This window comes from Anas acuta, chromosome 17 (assembly GCF_963932015.1).
Source record: "Anas acuta chromosome 17, bAnaAcu1.1, whole genome shotgun sequence".
In the NCBI taxonomy this organism is placed as follows: Eukaryota; Metazoa; Chordata; class Aves; order Anseriformes; family Anatidae; genus Anas; species Anas acuta.
Genome location: NC_088995.1, coordinates 1,470,079 through 1,490,879, shown reverse-complemented (window position 1 = coordinate 1,490,879; position 20,801 = coordinate 1,470,079). Strand labels below are relative to the sequence as shown.

The 20,801-nt window shown below is 48.8% G+C and overlaps 1 protein-coding gene across 2 annotated transcripts; it reads left to right on the top strand.

Moving 5' to 3' along the window:
* The first annotated feature begins 86 nt into the window (after positions 1-86).
* UBE3B (ubiquitin protein ligase E3B) lies at positions 87-20,496 on the top strand. Of its 2 annotated transcripts, none has more exons than XM_068654075.1 (27): positions 87-374; positions 551-720; positions 809-929; positions 2,014-2,073; positions 2,412-2,516; positions 2,632-2,728; positions 3,241-3,326; positions 3,986-4,068; positions 4,756-4,861; positions 5,537-5,657; positions 5,990-6,167; positions 6,547-6,716; positions 7,451-7,618; positions 8,298-8,469; positions 9,230-9,348; positions 9,911-10,025; positions 10,413-10,512; positions 10,920-11,039; positions 11,380-11,556; positions 11,663-11,773; positions 12,086-12,223; positions 12,640-12,705; positions 14,082-14,140; positions 16,137-16,319; positions 16,648-16,759; positions 17,113-17,205; positions 17,619-20,496. In XM_068654075.1, exons 2-27 carry the CDS (start codon positions 560-562, stop codon positions 17,808-17,810), a joined length of 3,213 nt encoding a protein of 1,070 aa, XP_068510176.1. In that variant the 5' UTR covers positions 87-374; positions 551-559; the 3' UTR covers positions 17,811-20,496. The 2 variants fall into 2 exon arrangements, with proteins under 2 accessions (XP_068510176.1, XP_068510177.1); XM_068654076.1 differs by having other exon boundaries at positions 99-307.
* Positions 20,497-20,801: the final 305 nt, after the last annotated feature.

The following is a 20,801-nucleotide window of genomic DNA, read 5'->3' as shown; positions in this document are numbered from 1 at the left end:
GCTCTGTCCCGCTGCGGTTAAGCTGTGATACAGAGAGGGTGCAGGGAGACAGCGAGGGGGCGGAACGGCGGCGGGGCGGAACGGTAGCGGCTGGGCGCGGGTTTCCGCCGGCCCCGCGGCGCCTCACGGGGCGCCCGGCTCGGGCTCGGGGGCGGCGGGCGGGGGGGGGGCGGCCCCGGGGACCCCCTCGGAGCCGCCTCAGAGCCCCGGGCGCGGCCTTCGGGGCCCGGCTGCGGCCGGGGGCGCTCCCGGTGCCCCCTCGGTGCCCCCTCGGTGCCCGTGGGCTCGCTCCCGGTACCGTCTGCAGGTGATTTTGGTAAACCGGGCCCTTGGCTGGGGCACCGGGCCCGTGCTCGGGCTGTGGGGGCTGTGAGGTGAGGGCCCGGCCGCCCCCTCGCTCGTTCCGTGCTTCAACCGCCTCGGCCCGCCTCAGCCGGGCCCCCTGAGTGTCCCTGCTGCGTCCCCAGCCCTGCAGTGACCGCTTCTTGCCTTAAGCTTATTTCTGGTTTATTTCCTTAATCTTTTTTCTTGTTCCTTTCTTTATTTACAGGCTGTGAAGATGTTCAGCGCCAGCCAGTCCTCCAAGGCGCAGTTCCTCGACAAGGCCCGGCAGGCCCGGGAGGAGCGCAGGGAGCTGAAGGAGCGGGAGCGTGCCGCCGTCCAGATCCAGGCCCTGGCCAGGAGGTTTCTGTGCCGCTGCCGCCTGCAGAGGGACATCAGGTGGGTGACATTCTGCCCTCTGCTTTGCTCGCCATCAGAGCACCGTGCTGGGGTTTAACCCCCAGTGTCGGTGCTCCCCCTTTCCTAGGAGAGAAGTGGAGGATTTCTTTGGGGCGAATGAATCCGCCTCGAGTAAACGGAGCGCGCTTTCTGTCTTCAGAATCGCTCGGAAGCTGCTGTTTGTTTTTAACCACAAAGAGGACAAAGAGGTAAGGCTTCTACTGCGACATTCTTTCCTTCTTTCAATTACATATGTTAACGTTAACTCTGTTTAAATAGCTACCCGGTGTTCCTGGAGGCTCTTGCAATATCTTTTGGCTTCAGAAACGTGATCTCTGCCTCCTGCTCTTTCTCAGAGAGGTCTCACTGCGGGACTGAAACAGAAGAGCCCCTGAGTTTTTCAGTAGTGGTTCTGTACTCAGGGCATAGTTTAACAGCTGTTTTTCCTGGTGACCGTGCCAGCAGCGGTAATTGAGCTGCGCCTCATGATTTTGTCAGCTAGGCCAGCGCCCCGGGCAGGTGCGTTGTGGCAGCCCACAAAGATCTGTCCTGGCGTAGTGCAGCGTGCAGGCTGCTTGTGTTGCAGCTGCTGCTCTGACCTTGCCCCGAATTTGTGGCTTCAGGGCAAAGCCCTGTGCTATAGTGTCTCTGTCCATGAAATGATGATTTTTTTTTCCCCAGAGAGCTATGAGGGCTAATTGAAAGGAAAACAGTTGAAAAAAATGAAAGGCCGTGTTTAAATTGCAGCAGCAGGGTGTGACTTTGTGACTTTTTACATTTCTGTTCCAATAAACTCCTCCTGCTGACAAAGGGACAAGTGCTGCAAATGCATCTTCGTGGATTTACAGCATGAAAACCAAACGTGGATACCACATATGGAATTTTTAGGTGCCTGGTGTCTGTTTGAAGTTCTGTGTTATGGTAACAAGGTGCTGAAATCCGTATCTTCTGCTTCCTCTTCTCCTTCCTCTTTAGCACAGGGCTGGTCTGTGCTTCCTTGCGCTCTGTTTCTGGGCACCCCCCTCAGTTTGGATACCGAACTGGGAAGGCTGAGGAATTCCTCCTATTTACGAGCAGCGTGGCCAAGGAGAGAGCTCGTCTGCACAGCGCTGGCAGGGCGCGTAGATGAGCTCTCGGGGAAGGATCCAGCAGCACTGCCCAGGGGGAACGTGGCTGGAACGTGTCCACGTGTAGAGACCTCGCTCCCTCTGCTCTGTTCCTCGTGCTTTTCCAGAATAGCCCCTACTGCAGTTAGAACCACCATCACTTTTGTTATTCTGTCTGTTTTTGCAGAGATTCGAAAAGCTGTGCCGGTGTATTCTAAACAGCATGGATGCTGAGAACGAGCCCAAGGTCAGCAGGACGTTGTTTGGTTTTGTTTTTTTTTTCTGTGGGTGGGGATTTAGGTTGGTGTTGTGGGAATTATTTCGCTTTCAACTCCCCCAAACATGGCTGAGATTCCATCGTGGCTGTTTGGAGAGGTTTCTCACTACCCCTCCAATATTTTTAGTGTCCTGTGGTGGGTGGTGTGCTCTGACCAAGTGATCTCTGGGAAGAGAGCTAACTTGGCTCCACTGCTGGGTTCAGTGGGGCTCTGAGAGGTGGTTTTGTTACAGAGCTTCGTGGTAATGTACTTAGCCCGTCAGCAGCACAAACACTGATTGTTCCTGTTCGTATCCTGCCTGCCTCAGGTGTGGTACGTGTCCCTGGCGCTCTCCAAAGACCTCACACTCTTGTGGATCAAACAGATCAAGGACATTTTGTGGTTTTGCTGTGAGTTTCTCAAGCAGCTAAAGGTAAAAAACAAAACCAAAAACATTTTCTTTGCGTTTTTGTCTGCCTGCGTCGAACAATTCTGCAGTTTGGCACAGAGGTGATGAGGTTTATTAACGCCGGTGCTTCTCATTGCAGCCTGACATCTTACAAGACTCCAGGCTGGTCAATTTGCACCTCACGATGCTCGTCACCTTCACAGACACTTCTACCTGGAAAATCCTTCGGGGAAAAGGTCGGTTTATCTGCTTCAGTATCTTAAGGCACTGACCTGGGGCTTGTTTTTCCAACTGTTTCTGCTCCTGCCTTCTCCCCATGCTTACCGCAAAGATTTGCTATGCCTGTGCTCGCACAAAGCAGGGAATGGCAGTAAGGATTCCTTTGAGATGAAGGAGGCTACTTCCCTTAGAACAGCAACAGCTGTTGCAAGGTTTTTATGGTTCTCCGGAGTCTCACACACCAGAATTGCTCAGAGGATAAAGGGATGTGCATTTAACTCGGTGTTTGTGGGGGAAATACAGAGAAAAAGTAAACAAGTACAGTGAGGAAATGCAGCTCTTATAGCTTAAATGTTCCATTTTAACAAGGCGTGATGTGAAATGCTGCTAAAATGGTTGTTTTACATCTAAGGGCAAGGAATTTATGCGAGAAGGGCTTGTGAATTGACACATCAATTTATAGGTTGTGAGAGAATGAGCAGTGCAGCTGTGATACTGGTTTAGTAACGTCACTGCTTTAACCTGGCAGGTGAAACCCTGCGGCCTGCCATGAACCACATCTGTGCTAACATCATGGGACACCTCAACCAGAAGGGATTCTATTCTGTGCTGCAGGTCAGTCTCGGGCTGCTACAGCTGTCTTCAGTCTATTCTAAATAAACCCCAGTCCCGTGCTACAAGCTTCCATGCTCTGAGGAAGCTTTTGTGAGCTCTGGGTGGTGGTTTGTCGGGGAGAGGCTGGGTGGGGAGCACTGGTGGTTTGTGTGGGCATGCTTTTCTTCAGAACAGAGTCTTCCTGTTGAGCCCAAATACATCGTCTGCCTTTTGTCTCTACTGGCAAATCTAAATGCTACTTCATTGTCTTATAACAAGAGCAAGGACTTTGGAATGTTTTTCCTAACTTTGGTTTGTGTTCTGTTCTGTTAGGGAAAGGAACCGATGTCATTTTACCTAATCCTTTAAATTAGAATGATGCTACCAAGCTGCTGTGAGCCTTGCCTGTTAATTTTAAAAGGCCTGGGAATCTTCTGAGTACAGTGCCTAGAGAAATAAGAACTACTGGCTGCCTGATTTGAATGCAGTTTCTCTTTATGCCATTATTAATCTGAACCCTTCTGTTCTGCCAAATATCTAGCAGTAACTCTTTTTCAGTGTTTTTTTTTTGGTGTTGTTCTTTCTCTGCTCTGAAAATGAACACAACATCTTTCACAAACAGTTATAATATTTTTTTTTCTGAGTACTGCAGGGTTTTTTTTTTGTTTGTTTTATTCCAGATTTTGCTAACTAATGGCTTGGCAAGATCCAGACCATCCTTGTCCAAAGGCTCTTTAACTGCCATCTTCTCCCTCGCACTGCGGTAAGGCAGCCAAAGGCTTTATTGTGCTGTTGCAGACCTCTCTCTGCCAGTCCCTTTGTGCCTTTGAGAGTTTCTCCCTGATAAAAGAGCTGCTTTAGGCAAATAGTTCACTTTCCTGTCATCGTTTTTTCAGGTCAGAATGCTATTAAGTTAGTAATAAGTGCTAGCATAAGTCTAGACTTGGGAGTGCAGTTCCAGTTCAGAACACTGGATCTGCTCGCTGTTCTGTTGAACTGTCAGAAGGGACCAGAGCTCTCTGGATAAGTACAGTTGTGCCCCTTAATGATGAACTGTTGTTACACATTTATCTCTCACCGTAGAGAGCTCTTGAATAAGTCTCCTAACGTCTGCCTAAGGAAAACATTATTTAATTACTATCTTTGTGGCAGTGTGGAGAGGGGGAACTTAGGAGATGAACTGCTTAACATTTATAGCTCTCTGGGTTGCGTGGATGAGCTGTGGAAAAATAGGTTATGCTGTGAACTGTTTGACTTACTCTATTCCCTTGAGTCACGAGCAGTTTTGTGAACTTGCTGTGGTAACAGAAGTGTAAGTGAACGTTCTTCTCCAGTCGTGCTTCTTGATGAGGATAGAATCAGAAGCCGGTCCTGAATGGCTCGGTTAGAAAGACTGCTTCCTCCTTTGCTAGGTCAGGTATCTTGCACTGAAATATTTTTCTCTCTGTAGCCCTGTGATTGCTGCACAGTTTTCAGACAATCTGTTGAGGTCATTTCTGATCCATATCATGTCTGTGCCTGCTATAATGACTCATCTCGCTACTCTAACACCTGAGGTAAGTGGGTGAGGTAACAGTACCAAAAATCCACTGACTATCACACAGGGCCACTTGTTATTCCATTTTATCGGCTCTTAGAACAGAACATCGGCATTTCTTTTCCAATTGCAAGCTCTGTTGAGGAAATACTTGATCCCTCCACATGCTCAGGGCTTCTAATACCACAGGAGTTATCAACACCAATGAGGTGATGGACTGAACTGTCCTCAGATAAATAAATAAAACAAAGTGAAAGAAATATGTGACACAGCTTGAGTTTTTGCACGTACTTATCCTTCCATTTCTGTAATTGTAGGCAAAGGCAAAATAGAAATCAATCTGTTGCATGGCAGAGGATCTCTGATGGGAACTAGCAGGCTGTCCTCTAATTAATTAAACTTGTCTGCTCCTCTGCGTAGCTTGGTGCAGACAGCAATTGTTGCACAAAATCGGCATTCTGTGCTCTTGCAGACAGTTGAAAGTCTGTCTACAACTAGAACGTGGCCTGTTCATCTGCAAAGCTTTTCATTTCTTAGACCAGCTTTGAGTCGAGGACTTTCTCTGTCTTCAACAGTTTTAACTTTCTGATTTATCTGGAAAGGAAAGGCAGTCCAAATTGCTGATAGCAGATGAGCTATGGTTGTTCTGTGTGGTGCTTCTCAGCCTCACCTGCAGTTAAATTCTGTGTTTCAGCGACTGGCAGTGATAGAATCTCATGAGCTTTTCCGCAAGTTCATCCTGTTTTTAAGTCGTGAAGTTCAGTGCCGAGATGTCTGCGTGTGCTTGGAAGGAAGTCACACTCTGTGTTTGTTGGGTAAGCACCTGTAAGACATCCTCCTTCTGTGCTTGGAAGGGAGTCTTGACTCACTTGACTCTTGATCTGCCTCCAATTCCCCACATTTTACTCTTCTTTAGATAGTTACAAATGAGAAGGCTGCAAGAGAATGCCAAAGTGATGCACCGCCTTAGTGGTTGATGTGATGGAAATGGCTTCCTGTAGGGTAGCCTCTAACAGTAATTTTTTATTGGTAATCCTTTTGTGGACTTGAAATTCGTTGCGAGTTCTTTTTGTCTCTTTTATCTGTAACCACTGTCCTGCAGTGTCTGTCCCTCATTTAAGTTTTGCTGTGCTGGTTGTTCTGCCAGGTAATCTTGTGTTCTTGGGCTCCTTGAATGATAAAGTTCTTGAGGAGGAGACAGCTCATTTTGTGGGTGTGCTCATTCACATGCTCTCCTACTGCCAGAAGTACGTTTCCCAAAAGAAATCCAATCTCACCCACTGGCATCCTGTTCTGGGCTGGTTTTCACAGACTGTGGATTATGGGTAAGTGAAGACGACCTTATGGTGATAGATGGTTTAAGCCTCTGTTTATTTATAAGCTGCAAAGTGCTTTAGGATTTGAGATGAACAGCGTGACCCTATTCAGAGTAGCTTCTCAGCTGGTTCAGGTTATATCTGCACAATTTAAACTGTCTCATTCATACACAAACAATCACATGAAGAAATTCAATTAGTATAGTTAGATTGGTACCAGTGGCCATGCTGGCACGCTTGGTATAGGACCTGGGTACTGCTTTTTCCTTGAGGACCATCTGCAGGGTGGGTTCATGCTCCATTTTGGCTGTGAGCTAAGTGTATCAGAGTATCCCTGGTGTTTTATACCAGCCTGCCTTTTAACATCTCTCTCTGACTTGTCTTTCAGACTGAATGAGTCCATGCCTCTGCTGACAAAGCAACTGCAGCATCTCTGGGGAGTCCATATGATTCGCATCCTCTTCAGTGATGTGCTCAGCAAGAAATTGCTAGAGAATCAGGAAATAGCTCAGCTGCCAGCACAGCCAGCTTCCCCGCAGAACAGCCTCCCTATGAAGAGTCAGTTTTGGAGGGCTGCTTTTGTGTCTACATGCTGGGAGGGAGAGGGGTTGCATGAGTGTGATTGTTTCTCTCTCCCAGTCTCACAGGAGCTGGACTTTTCCACTTAAGCTAAAAGCTTTGAGTAATTACTTGCAGCAGCTGCCACTGCTTAGGTGGGGATATGATCTAAGTTATTTGTAATTCCAGCTCACAAAGCCTCTGTGACCTGGGGCAAGTCTTGTACTTTGGTGCTGTGAAAATATGTGCTTATTTTAGCAGTTTTTTTCTTTATTGTTGCTCAAGTAGCTGAAGTGCTTACAGCATAGCTTAGTGCTTTCCGAGGCAAGATGGGGAGGCCAGCTTCCCACGTGAGAAGTGGGGTGAAGCAGGCTTCTGGGCCTGTGAAGCATGGGGATCCTGCAAAAGCAGATTTAGAACGAGACAGGATGTTTAGAATAAGACAGGTAGCTATTTTCCAGCTGCTGTGCATAGCACTAGATCCCGTGGCTCGTTAGTTACTGCAGTTCTGGTAAGGTTTTAAGCTCCAGAGTAATGTCCCCAGCAAAACATTCTTCTGTGTTGCTGGCAGCTGTACTGTGAGAAAAACCTACCAAAACCTGCTGCCCGTGCCGTGACCCAGTTTGCTAAAATCCTCTTCGCCACAAGGTTGCCAAGTGGCTGAGGATAAGAAATGGTTTGGAGAAGCGCTTCTGTCTCCTGAGCCAACGTTTCACGTGCTTCTCTGTCACCAGATCTTTTCAAGAGAGCTTTCCAGAAGTCTGCGTCTGTCCGCAACATCCTCAAGCCTGTTGGGGGCAAGCGAGTGGACTCGGCAGAAGTGCAGAAGGTGTGCAGTATCTGCGTCCTGTACCAGACCACCCTCACAACCCTCACACAGATCCGCCTGCAGATACTCACAGGTGAGGGCACATCTGCGCTTTTCAAATTGCTTAATAGTGGAGAAAAAATAGATTTTTCTTATTAAATTCTGTTGACTTGTTGGTGGTTTTATTGCTGACAACAGTTTATTGACTGGTTGGGTGGAAGGCTTGTTCCATCCTGCACCGTGCACCTGATCAATAGCATTCATCACTTCTTTATCAAGCATTAACACTCCAGAATACAAATTGAAGCAAGTTTTCCTATAATGAAACCTTGCTTACTCCATATCAAACTTAAGACTGAGTCAGTGTTTTCAAGAAGCCTGGCAGTATTAATCTTTGTGATGGAAACTCTGAATGCTTTCATACGTTTTAAGAACAAATTGCCTGTCTTCCAAATGGGTAGAGGAGGAGACGAGTGTTCTTTTGGCCTGGTGGATAGAGTGGAGGAAAGAGTCCACAGCAGGAAAGGGCTGCAGATATACTAATAATGAATCCCTCATTAAAAAGCCTATTTTTTTTGGCTTTCCTGGTGACCGTACGTCTCCTCTTAATACAGACAGACCTGGGAGCCCGGTGTGATGCCAATGTTCCCTTCAAGCAAAGGGTTGCTTTGCAAAAGGATCTGTCAGCTCCGAGTTACACTTCTCTCTTGGAGGATGCACAAATAAAGCAGAAGAAGCTTTACTGAGTGTGCTTTGTATTTTTCCATTGCCAGGCCTCACTTACCTGGACGATCTGTTGCCCAAATTGTGGGCTTTTATCTGTGAGCTGGGACCACAGGGCGGGTTAAAGCTCTTCTTGGAATGCTTGAATAATGACACGGAGGAATCTAAGAGGCTGCTGGCCATGCTGATGCTCTTCTGTGACTGCTCCCGCCACCTTATCACGTAGGTAGCAAGAGGAGGGCGTGCTCTAGGCCTGTAATGTGAAACTCTCGTGTTTCTTAGGTTTCGAGAGGAATAGTTAATGCATTGCTGACTTTGCTTAAAGATAATGAGGTAGAGTAAGGCAGCAGGCTTTCAAATGCAATCCTGAGGAAGAGAGGACTTGAAAGGGACTTCCCCCATCAGCCTTGGGCTGCTTCAGGAATATACAGATGGCTGAAGTGGTGATGAAATACTGCAGAACTAGCTAGGGAAGGGACATAAATATTTCTGCTGCTTCTGGGCAGCAATTGCATCAGTCCAGAGCACGTACTTGGGTGTCTCCAGATGAGCTTTTGAATGGTGGTATAGCTGCAAGGAAGCTCTGCAGCTTACGTGCTTCTGTTTGCAACTCTTGCTGTATCAATCACTGACTTGCACAGCACAAAGGATGGGAGAGGTGGTGGAAAATTGTCCTTGCTGGTCAGTAGAGACAGTTTTCTTAGCTTGGATGATGAAAAAGGTCTCCTGGGAACTAGCGCGTGGGTCCTTTTAACTATGAAACACTGTCTGCTTGTATCTCAGACCTTTCATACTGTTTTTTGTTAGGATCAGATATCAATTAAAATCAGTTAATAAGGTTTAGTTGTTTATGACTTCAGATCCTCGTGTGTGTCAGTTGTCATAGAAATAAGCTGCTGCTAAAGGATAATGTGCCTGTATGAAAAAATTCAAGAGGGAATTAAATTGACACTTGTACATTTGCATTTGTTTTCTCCGATAGGATTCTTGATGACATAGAAGTCTATGAAGAGCAGATTTCATTCAAACTGGAGGAGCTCGTTACCATCTCATCTTTTCTGAATTCCTTTGTGTTTAAGATGATCTGGGATGGAATTGTGGGTAAGCGCTTTCTGTAGCCTAAGTTGAGGATGCTATTAGCACAATATATGCCATTAATTTTTGAAAATGAAGCTTCTGCTGATTATTGCTTTGAACAAAACGATATTATTGTGTGGCTTGAGAATGTGTCCCAGCACTTTGGTGTCCAGATGCCGCTGTCATGCTTGGCACCAAATACGGTGCACTCATCTATTTGAAGTGAGAATTTTTTACCAGACACAATGGGGATACTGACTTTTGCCATCTTGCTAGAGTTTCTGTAGTTAGCAGTGTCAGTCTGTGTGTGGGAATAATTTTGGTACAGCTCGGTTCTCAGAATTAGAGGAGATAGACCATTTCTGTTGTGATGGCTTGGTTGGAGCCATCTGTAGGAGTTTTTCACTTCAGTTAAAGAAGGGGTTGTCTGTCTCCTGGGAGGCACAAAATCTCTTCCTTCCCTCTGAAGGCAGTTAGGAGAAATACACCGCTCCTACCAGCACGGGGCAGGTGATCCACATGTTGCTCCTGGACACTCCTGTTACCTAGGGTGCCTGCACACTATTGCTTTGTTCCTTTTGTTCAGAGAATGCCCGAGGAGAGACGCTGGAGCTGTTTCATTCTGTCCATGGCTGGCTCATGGTCTTGTATGAAAGGGACTGCCGCAGGCGTTTTGCTCCTGAGGACCACTGGTTGCGCAAGTGAGTGTCCCAGCTCGCTGCAGGGGTCCTGTGCAGCTCTTTGCTTGTCCCGGTGCAGCAGCTCCCCTTGGGGAGACTTTACTTTAAATTGGGTGCCTTTCATTCTGCCTGCGAGGTCAAGGTTGGAAGCGCTCCCTGGGTTGTTTGCGTTTAAGGATACCCCTTCTGTTGGGTTTAAATACCCCCCAGAGGTGCTTCTCTTCTGTGGTGCCATGATAAGCTGCTACTCATGGAGGGTGGTGCTCTGAGAAGTGATTCATGGGACAGATGTGTACACCTCAAGTCACTTTTGAAGTCATTATGGGTTTCATCTCTGTCCTACCCCCAGCTATTCACAGTGCCTGGGCGTTTCTCAGGGGTCTCTGAATCTGTGCCTCTCTTTGTAAGGGACCTCAAACCCAGCGTGCTCTTCCAGGAGCTGGACAAGGACAAGAAACGAGCCCAGCTGCTCCTGCAGTACATCCCGCATGTCATTCCCCACAAGAATGTGAGTGGGACAGGGGCAAAGGATGGGGGCTGAAAAGCCAGGGTGAGCTGGGTAGCCTGGGACAGAAGGGATGTGTATATTGAGCATTTTGTGGGGTGAAGCTCGTGACTGGAATGCTAGTTAAACAAAGGTCTCCTCCCTCTATATTGTCTGCTCTCCACTCTCTAATATTGTTGGGACCTCGTCCCTTCCAAAGCAGGGCTTCAAGAATTTCTCTGCCTCACTGGGGAACAAGGAGGCAGATCCTCCCCATTTCTAGTGACAAGGTGACGATGGTGTAGGGCCAACGTGGGGACAGGACAACTGAGAGCTGGCTCTAGCTGTGCATCGGGAGCATCTGAAAGCCCTGCTGCACGGGAGGATGAGGATCCCTGTGGGTGAAGGCTTACCCATGTTTTCTTTTTAAGAGGGTGCTGCTTTTCCGAAACATGGTTACGAAGGAGAAGGAGAAGCTTGGACTGGTTGAAACCAGCTCTGCGTCACCTCACGTCACCCACATCACCATCCGCCGCTCACGGATGTTGGAGGTGAGTGACTGGGCTGGCAGGAGCCAACAAACCAGCGACTTGGGCTGACAAGGGAGGGATGTGAATATGTTTTTGTCTTCTCTGTGGGTGCTGAGGGACTCCCCGACAGTTCTGTCTGCTTTTTGATGAATTGGTGCTAAAGGGAAATGTTGGACTTCAGTTCAGACTGCTGCAGACCTGGAGTTTTGACTAGGAAAAATGTCAGTCATTTTGGACACACAAATGCAGTGACAAACGCAGATTTAAGTGTTGTACCCCTGTCTCCTGTCTCTGCTGCATGTCTGCATGGGTGTTTCATGTGTCTTACCGTGTTTGTCCTGTGGCTCTCCAATATACGTAGGATGGATATGAGCAGCTACGACAGCTTTCCCAGAACGCCATGAAGGGAGTGATCAGAGTGAAATTTGTGAATGATCTGGGTGTCGATGAGGCTGGCATTGATCAAGATGGAGTCTTCAAAGAGTTTCTGGAAGAAATAATAAAAAAGGTGTTTGACCCTGCTCTCAACTTGTTCAAGGTACGCTGCAGGCTTGCAGGTGCTGTCATGAGTAGCTGCAAACACAAACAGCCTGCCCAAATGTATTCTTTTCTCTGGCTCACTGTATTCTTTCCTCTGTGTGCAGACGACCAGTGGTGATGAGAGGCTGTATCCATCCCCGACATCCTACATCCATGAGAACTACCTGCAGCTCTTTGAGTTTGTGGGAAAGATGCTTGGGAAGGCTGTATATGAGGTGAGCTAAAGCTGCTGCCCTAGGGTGTTGTAGCTGTTAGTATTGCACTAAGTAGTTCAGAGGCAGAGTGACCTCCACCTAAGGTAGTTCTTTAAAGGAAACAGAGCTCCCCTTTGTGTTTGCCTTTTTGCACCTTTCCATTAGTTAATGGATTTTAAGAGAATGTGGCTTTCTCAGCTGATTTCAACATCTTAAATCTTTGTATTTGTCCCACAACACATAATCTGTCCTGCAGGCCTCCTAGGTAACCACAGACCTTGCACGTAGCAAATACACAGAGTGACTTTCCTTCTGCATTCTTCTTGTCTGCAGGGAATAGTTGTGGATGTACCATTTGCTTCCTTCTTCTTGAGTCAGCTGCTTGGACACCACCACAGCGTCTTCTACAGCTCTGTAGATGAACTTCCCTCCTTGGATTCCGAATTCTATAAAAATCTCACTTCGATTAAGGTTTGAGCGTTATCTTTCCTGATGTTCAACTCATACCACTGGTTGCTGCTAGGAATAATAGATTTGCAAATGCCTTTAGGGTGCTGATCGCCTTGAAAAACACCCTGAAAGTAATAGCATTAGTGGAGCTGCGTGCTGATACCAAAGCAAGTTGGCATGCAGCAGCCCTTTGTTTTTACTGGGGCAAGCAGGGATGAAAAAGGAGTCTGAAGGTGTAAGCTTGGAACTGGAAATCAGCAATTCACAAGTTTTAGCCTCAGATTTTGTGTGCTCTGCCATAACTTTGAGCAAGTCGTATATTTGTTGTTATTTGGTGCCTAGTTCCTTGTAGGGATCACATCGTGGGAGAGTGATACTGACATGCTGTTCCTGCTGCTGAACACTGACTTCTTTCCTTCTCTTTGTTGTTCCTGTAGCGTTATGATGGTGACATCAGTGACTTGGGCTTAACGCTGTCCTACGATGAAGATGTGATGGGTCAGGTAGGCTTTTACTAATTTTATTAATTACATGGACCTCATCCCTGCTGTGTTCCCAGCACCCTCCCTGTGCTATCTGTTGATGAACACCGATAGTGAGTCCACAGTCTTCGCTCAGGCAATCCCTCTTGCTCCCAGTTAGATCCTAGCTGTTCCCTACAGGAATTTTCTCCCTTGCCTGTCTGATGTTTCCAGGAAGAACCTCAGAAGCGCTGAGAGCAATCCTGAGGATCAGTGCTCACTGCTGTGGGAAAGCCTGTGATGCCTGAAGTGGCAGGTTGTGAATATAAGCAGTTAGCAGCAGAAGCAGGTTTGACCCCTGAGCAGAAGTATTCTATCTTTTAGTAGTGTCTGTAGGGCAGAGATACTGACCGAAGTCTGTGTGGCCAACAGAAGGCATCTGTTTTTCTCTGCTGAGCTTTCTGATAGCTGGTCTTGGGCATCGAACAGGCAATCTGTTCCAACTTGTGCTTCTCAGAGCGCTTTTCACTCTGATTCTGGGTGGGTAACCTGCGTGCTTTGCATGGCCCCATCTGACCGAGAATCTCGAGGAGATTGACTCATAAATGACCTTGTGTTTGATTGCGGTTAGGGCTTAGCTCTGCTCTCCTTTTACAAAAAAATGCCTGTGCTCAAAGGCTGGCTCGGATTCAGAGGTTGTCTGAACTCGGCCGTAGGATTCTGTGGCTTCGTTCAATATTTAGCTGTGGGCAGAGAATAGCTCTTTCAACAAAGTTTGCCCTCTGACCCTTAACTTTTCTAGTGCCAGGATTTTTTCTTTTCTAGTTGAAAAACATTGTTTTATGCTTTCCACTTTATTTTTCAAGTAAGAAACCAGCATATGAGAGCCCAGCAATAAGGCAGGAAGGATCCTTCCCCCCCATCTCGCTTTCTGAGCGTGCTCTGCTTCATGTTTTGAGTAACCAGTTTGAGGGAGTGAGCTCCAGGGAGCTCTGTCACTCGGGTGGTGCCAGGTGAGACTTGTGGAGCAGATAGCTTCGGGTCAGGCTGTTAGACTGGGCCATGCAGAGGCCCTGAGGTTGTTCTGTTTCTGGATTCTGGGATGGCAACAGCCCCCCAGGGCTCCTTGCATTGATTTGTGTGCGGTTCAGCAGTGATGGATCAGCCTAGAGAGGAGGCTTCCTCGAAGGTGGGCTGGCACCAGCGGTGGGAGAGTTGGAGTTCCCTGCTGCTCAATTACTGCGTTAATAGTTAAGTGAAACTGGTTTGAGGCAGAAGCAGGATTATTACTTAAATTTTAAATCCTACTGTTTTATTGTAAAAATAAATGTTTTATGGGGAGGTAACAGCTTAGCGTGGCATTTCTTTCCATTGTGGTTCCAGGCAGTAATTAGCAACACAATCGTTTCTTCCCTCAGCTTGTTTGCCATGAACTTGTTCCTGGAGGGAAGACCATTCCTGTTACCAATGAAAATAAGTAAGTACAGCAATTAGATTTTTAAGGTCATCACTGCAAAATACTTTATTCTTGCATCTGGAATGAATTGAAATAGATTAGAGTAGAAGGAGCCCATAAATATCTTAATAGAATTTACTGGTTACAGTTCATCGGCAGAAATTGTATTAAATTCGATTTGCAAAATAAAAATTGACAATTTACTTCTTGAAACAGTGCTTCTGAGGTCAAAGGCACACAGTCTGTGAGATTCTGCAGGATTTAATGATGGTGATAGATACAGACAGATGGATTCAAAGCAATTCAGGCACACAGTCGTGAACATAGAGGGCACAGATGCTCAAAGACACCTTGGAGCAGACAGATCTTCTCAAAATGATAACATGTGGCAGTTGTATAAAGCACTGTTCTTCAGAAGAGTCAGTGCTGAATTCAAATGCAGTCGACAGTCGTACTTTAGACACAGGAAATCAGAGGAGACACTGAGCCCTGTAGCTATTTTCACAGATAACCGGCTTTTAGATAGTTATCGTAAATGTCAACTCCAGAGCCTGAAAACCAAACCCACCTTTTTGTTCCCTTCGTTTTTTTTTTCTTCTCTATACCCTTCAGTGATCATAAAAGCAGGGTAAAATATCTATTAAGCAGATGCGTGTTTGAACTGGTAATCTGGGGCTTGTTCTCTCTAATGGCAAGTGAAAGCTGGATCCTACCTGAAGATTTATCTTTGTTAGTGTGCTTTGCAGTCTGAGCTCCCCAGTCTTTTCCCCTCTTGAGCTCTGACCAGGGAGTTTGCATTTGAAAGGATCTCTCTCTGGCTTGTCAGAAATCAGCTCGGGGAGGAGGTTGAAAGTCCTGTGTGTTGCTGTGCTCGCTTACAGCAGAAACTTTGAAGCTTTTGTGCAGATGTGCACATAAATTGGTAGTTGAGAGGGAGCGGGAGAAGTATTATAAGTGAAAGCAATTTGGAAACGGCTCCGTCTCTTAATGGCACAGCGAGGTTACCTAGCTGAAAACCCACTCGACGTGATTGTGGTGGTGTCTGCCTGATGAACAGCAAGGTCAGTTATTTCCACTGTTGGTAAGCAGAGGAAAAATGATGGTGCCTCTCTAATAAACGCTGCACCTCTTCTTACTCCTGGGATGCCCGTGGAAATCTCCTGAGTTTTTTTAGTGTTAGTTGCGGCTCCAGTGAAGGCTCTGCAGAGCATGACTTGTTAATCCCGAGGAACTGAGAACAGCCCTTTATTTTCATAATAGCAAAGCATTTCGTATGCACGGTATTTCTGAGGATTGTGAGCAGACGCTGAATCCTCTTTTGCATGTACTGCATAGCAATTTGTGTGTTCTGAGGATCATCTAAAACGTGTTGGACTGTAACAAGATAGAAAACGTGGCTAGTGTAAGACATTGACACTGCTGCTTCTGTCTACGTAGCTGCCCACAGCAGCATCAAATTATTTTCGAAGCTGCATTTGTTTGAAAGAGCCATGGGAAACTCTGCAAAATCATCTGTTGGCTCTTCCCCTTCCAACTATTCCTGCTTTTACTGGCTTGCTCAGGAATGATACCCTTTACAACCACATTGATCAGCCATGGGTTTCAGTGCAGGCAGTATCAGAGCCCAGAGAGCTGATTTTCAGACCTAGAAAAGTTCCTATCACTGGGGGTCTGATCCTTTAAAGAGGAGCTGGCTGCATGCTCCCCCTGTGTCAGCTGCTGTTCAGCCAAGGTTATTCAGCTAATTGTTAGAGCCAGCTGGTCTCTGGCTTGGGAAGGAGCTTTAAGGAAGGATCAGGCAGGCCCAGAGACAGAAGGAAAAAAGTCTGGGCAGAGGAACAGCTCCTCCTGCTTAAATAAAGAGCAGGAGCCTGGAGGAGAAGAAATAACGCCTCTCCAGGCAGTGCTAGTGCCCGTGGGCTGGAGAGGCAGGTTGGCAACCCCGAGTCACACCAGTGAGGTGGGTGTCTCCTGCTGCTCCAGCTCCCCCCCCTGCCACCCTGCCTCTCGCCTGCAGGATCAGCTACATCCATCTCATGGCTCACTTCCGCATGCACACGCAAATCAAGAGTCAGACAGCGGCGCTCATCAGTGGATTCAGGTCGATCATCAAGCCTGAGTGGATTCGTATGTTCTCCGCGCCGGAGCTGCAGCGACTGATCTCTGGTGACAACGCCGAGATCGACCTCGAGGACCTAAAGTAAGTGGCCGGCTCGGTCTGCTGCCTTTCTCACTCAGCAAACCAGGCTGGGTTATTGCGTGGTTGTTTGGAGGGCTGCAGGAGGCTGACTCCCAACTTTCTGCTCCTCCTGTTTGGAATTTTTGGAGCAGATGGGAAAAAAACGTAAAGAAGTTCCTTAAATTTGGAGAAAGTATTAATGAACGTGAAGGGGCTTTTCCTCCACTGGCATACAATGGTTCCTGCAAGCAGAATTTCTCTCTGCCCTTCCCTTTTCTCTGATCCAGCCCCTTTGTGGGGACTCTTGCTGCAGCGAGCCACGAGCCTGTCACAACCTTTCTCTCCCCAGAAAACACACGGTGTACTACGGGGGCTTCCACGGGAGTCATCGCGTCATTATCTGGTTGTGGGACATCCTAGCCAATGACTTCAGCCCTGAGGAGAGAGCGATGTTCCTCAAGGTAAATGCCATTTCAGCCCAACTTGGAATTCGGGGTGGTTTCAGCCTGTTTCCTGCCCTAATAGCAGTATCAGAATGCTCAATGCCTTAAAATCCACGCCCTGCTCCCCTGGGCGAGCAGAGGGGCAGCCCTGGGAGCAAAGTTCCCATAAATGCCCTCGTGTTGCCACGAATAATCCTGCATGGACGGTGGTTTTCAAAGGCTAGTGGAGCACCAAAGCTCAGCAGCGTTGTACTGTGGGGTGCTCAGATGCCAGTCCAAGCAGCCGCTCGCTGCGACTGCGTTAGCCATGTGTCTGTGGGAGCCAGGCTGCTCGCCCTGCTGCTGCCTTTCACTCTCCATCACTTTTTCAGTTCGTTACCAGCTGCTCTAGGCCTCCACTTCTGGGCTTTGCCTACCTCAAGCCTCCGTTTTCCATCCGCTGCGTGGAAGTCTCTGACGATCAGGTAGGCAGCCTGCTCGCTCGTGTGCCGTGTGTTCCCTCTGACCAGGAAACTAAACCTGAAAGATATCTGCTCGACAGGGGAAGGTGAAAGCAACCTTCCCCTAATAGGATGCTCGTGGCTGCACCCCCCTTCTCCCACACACAGCAGCGATTGGGCTCCTTTGCTTGTCTGCAGGGTTATGTTTTCTCCTCACATGTGACCCCCCCCCCGTGCTACTGATCCTCTTCTGCACCCTGCAAGGGGACCCTGCACGTGTAATGGCATTTGAAGTTAAAAGATGAGCTCATTTCTAGCAGCTGTGGGGGACAGGGCTTCGGGGTTTGATTCTCCCTGCTCCCAGCAGACGGGCTTTGTGTTAGCAGCTCTGCCCCGCGTGTAGCCAGGATGAGCTCAGCATTTCTACCCCGTTCCAGGACACCGGGGACACGCTGGGCAGCGTGCTGCGGGGCTTCTTCACCATCCGCAAGAAAGAGCCAGGGGGGCGCCTCCCGACCTCCTCTACCTGCTTCAACCTCCTCAAGCTGCCCAACTACAGCAAGAAGAGCATCCTGCGGGAGAAGCTGCGCTACGCCATCAGCATGAACACTGGCTTTGAGCTGTCCTAGTTGCCATGGCCCTGGACTCCACGACGGGGGCTCTCAGAGCTGCTGACTGCTGCTGGAGGTGGAGGCCTTCACGCGCAGAGCGGATCAGCCCTGCGGGAGCTGGCTGCTCGCTCGGGGGCCGGAGAGATGCAGCTGATACTAGAGGTTTACAGGGAAGAGCTGCTGGGCTAGACAGGGCTGGCTCTTCCTGGGCACTTCTCCAGGATGAAGGAGGTGATGGGCCTGCCCCAATACACTTCACTTGACACCCACGTAAATCATCTTTAAAAGCAAACCCCGGGGGAGCGTAAAAGGAGCCTTAAAAGTGCCAGTCAGATTAGTGACCGTGATACCCCCAGCAGGCTGGGCAGGCTGGGCAGCTGCCACAGGGGGACCGTTTTCTTTTTTTCCTTTCCCAGGAGCTGGTCCAGTTTCTTCCTGGGTGGAAGTCAGTCAGTGAAAAGCTGCACAAGGGCAGGAACAGGACTGAGCCCCCAAGGAGACGAGCGTGAGGCAGCAGCACTGGATGTGCCACAAACAGGCACTCTTTACTCAGGTCAGGTACTGGGGGGGGGCGGCTTCCCGACACCCTTGCTGTGTGCAAGGCCTTTGAATTCGTCTCGAGCATGAACCACTAGCCCAGACTCAAGAAGCAGCAGGTTAAATGCGAGCAGATGGACCCTGCCACTCTCAGGAAGGCTTCGGAGTGCTGTAGGTTAAGAGCTCAAGCAGCAGGCGTGGGGGTCAGCGTGCTGAGCCAGCTGCGCCTCTGCCAAGCTCTCACTAAAGCCTGCGACTTGGACAAAAGGAATTGTTGTCAGAACTTGCTTGGGAGCAGAAAAGGTTTAATTTTATTTAGCTTCCAGAGCTGGGGAGCTGGCACGCAGCTCGGGCAGCCCTCGCTCCCCAGCAGAGTGCTGCAGCGGGGCAGGTGCCCCCTGCTCTCTCTGGAAGGGGAGCGTGCGGAGCTGCCGAGAGTCCTCTGGAAACCTCCACTGGCAAAATTCCTCCTGCTGGGACAGAAGTTTCCCTTTTATCTGCGGTCTCTTTGGTTAGGGAGATGCACTGGTGAACTCCGACTTGGCCTCTGTGTAACAGCCACGCTCACTTTGTTGCCAAAGTCTTGATTTTGGTTGTTTTGTCTCTTTCTGGCCTTACTTCTCCAGCTGCTGTTTGCCTGGAGCAGGCAGCTTTTTCAGGTGGTTGTGAATTCCAGGACGTCGTGTTTCAGGACAGCGTGAGCGTGGGGGTGTGTGTGCCTGTGTGTGTGTGCTGGGAAGGTGTGGAGCCTTCCTGCTGTTTCTAACAAAGTCCAGAGCCTCATTTGCCCAGCGTTTTTGCAGCTTCCCAGCCTGGATCCCTTGTGCTGCTGCACGCCCTGCCCGGTGGGAGCACAGTTTGCTGGGCTGCCCGGGCCTTGCTGGGTTCTGGCAGAAAGCAAAGCCGCGTACCTTCTGCTCTGGGACAGGATTCAAAACCTTCTCCCCTTCCTCTGTCACCGCTCACTCACAAAACCAACCTCAGAGGCTGCAGGGAGCTCCACTGCCCTGCCTCCCCTCTCATCCCCTTCCTGGGGCGCTGGTGGCTCTCCCCCTGCGCTCTGGCCCCTCTGTGCTGCACGAGTCAGCTCGCAGCAGCAGCTTGGTGTGAGGCTGATGTACCCTGCCTCGTCCTCTGCCTTGCCTTGGTCCATCCAGCGGGGATTTGCATCCCTGTCCTCGCGGGGAAGGTTCCCTGGGCTCTTTGGAAGAGGCCCTGTTACCCGCCGCGTGGTCGCGTTTCAAGCAGAGCAGAAAATACTTGGCAACGTTCAGCCGAGAGGAAAGGAATGCCCTTCGCTTCATCCTTCTCTGTTCTGCCTGGCTTCAGCAGATTTTCAGAAAGAAAGAATTGTATTTTTTTTATTTTTCAATCAATGGCTAGAAGTGATGTTGGGGTCCTTTTTTTGAGTCGTCTCAGTAATATTGAGCAGGAGTGATTGGAAGCGTTGGTGAGGGCAGGAGTGTCTGCGTCCAGAGAACTCAAGGTACTGGATGAAGTCCAGAGAAGTTAAAGTTGATAGCAAAAATAATTTGGTTAGGGTTTTCTTTTGTTTTTTCCATAGCATTTCAGCATTAAGCTGTCATTGATTGTGTAGTTGAGAGGTTTAGGCTCTGGGTTGCACCATTCATAGTTTGAAACCTTACACAAGATCCCTCTCGTAGAACGCGGTGTCTAAATGGAGCACAGTGACTGTTCAGTGAGCCGTTTTGCTGAAACCAGTGAGGTAAAATCCTTGCTCCCCTTTCCCCCTTATTCCTCAGGAGCACAGTTCCTAGAAAAGATCTTAGCGCAGCCTTTGCTAGGTCCCCACCAACCTGGAATTATTGCACTAGGAGACACCACATCCGATTTGTAGCTGGCGTATAAAACGTGATCGTCTGCTAACTGCCCTGGTGGCCGCGTGCACAAGGATATTTCTCCTGAGTAGCTGCCTCCTGGCTGACAGAGAGGTTTTAAGATGGTTTTCCCGTAGCAGAGGGCTGTGAATGTGTCTGCTCCCTGCCCGCGCTGCTGCATGCCGCGGGTCCCTTGCAGGGCAGGATGGCTCTGCTGAGGGAGATTGGCTGTTTTTTCTACGGAAGACTTGCTGCCGTGGAGCCTTTGGTACATCCCTTGGATAAGAAATGCAGGGAAGAGAAAAATAAACCTGGTATGAGTAAGATGAGTGGACGTCTCTTCTTCCTTCCCCTAGGGGCAGGGAAACCGCTGGGTGCGATGCTGCTGCTCAGGGCGCACAGCAGGAGTGGGAGCAGAGCTTTGGGGCATTGATTTTCTGCCAGCAGGTGAAGGCTGCTGTCACTTGGATGTCCCTTTGTCAGGCTGGATCCTTTCATGTGCTCGGGTTGCCCTGAGATGGGCTCCTGGGGCGCTACTGGGGGTGGTAAGAGCAGCCCTGAGCCTGGAGGCACCTGGCAGGGTTGTTCTGAGCAGGATTTGTCCTTGGGTCTTAAAATATGCTTGGAGAAACGC

Coding starts and splice junctions, on each gene's coding strand:
- UBE3B (XM_068654075.1), top strand. CDS start 560: ATGTTCAGCGCCAGCCAGTCCTCCAAGGCGCAGTTCCTCGACAAGGCC. Junction 2,729..3,240: donor GAAAATCCTTCGGGGAAAAG/GTCGGTTTATCT, acceptor TTAACCTGGCAG/GTGAAACCCTGCGGCCTGCC. Junction 17,206..17,618: donor TGGAAGTCTCTGACGATCAG/GTAGGCAGCCTG, acceptor ACCCCGTTCCAG/GACACCGGGGACACGCTGGG.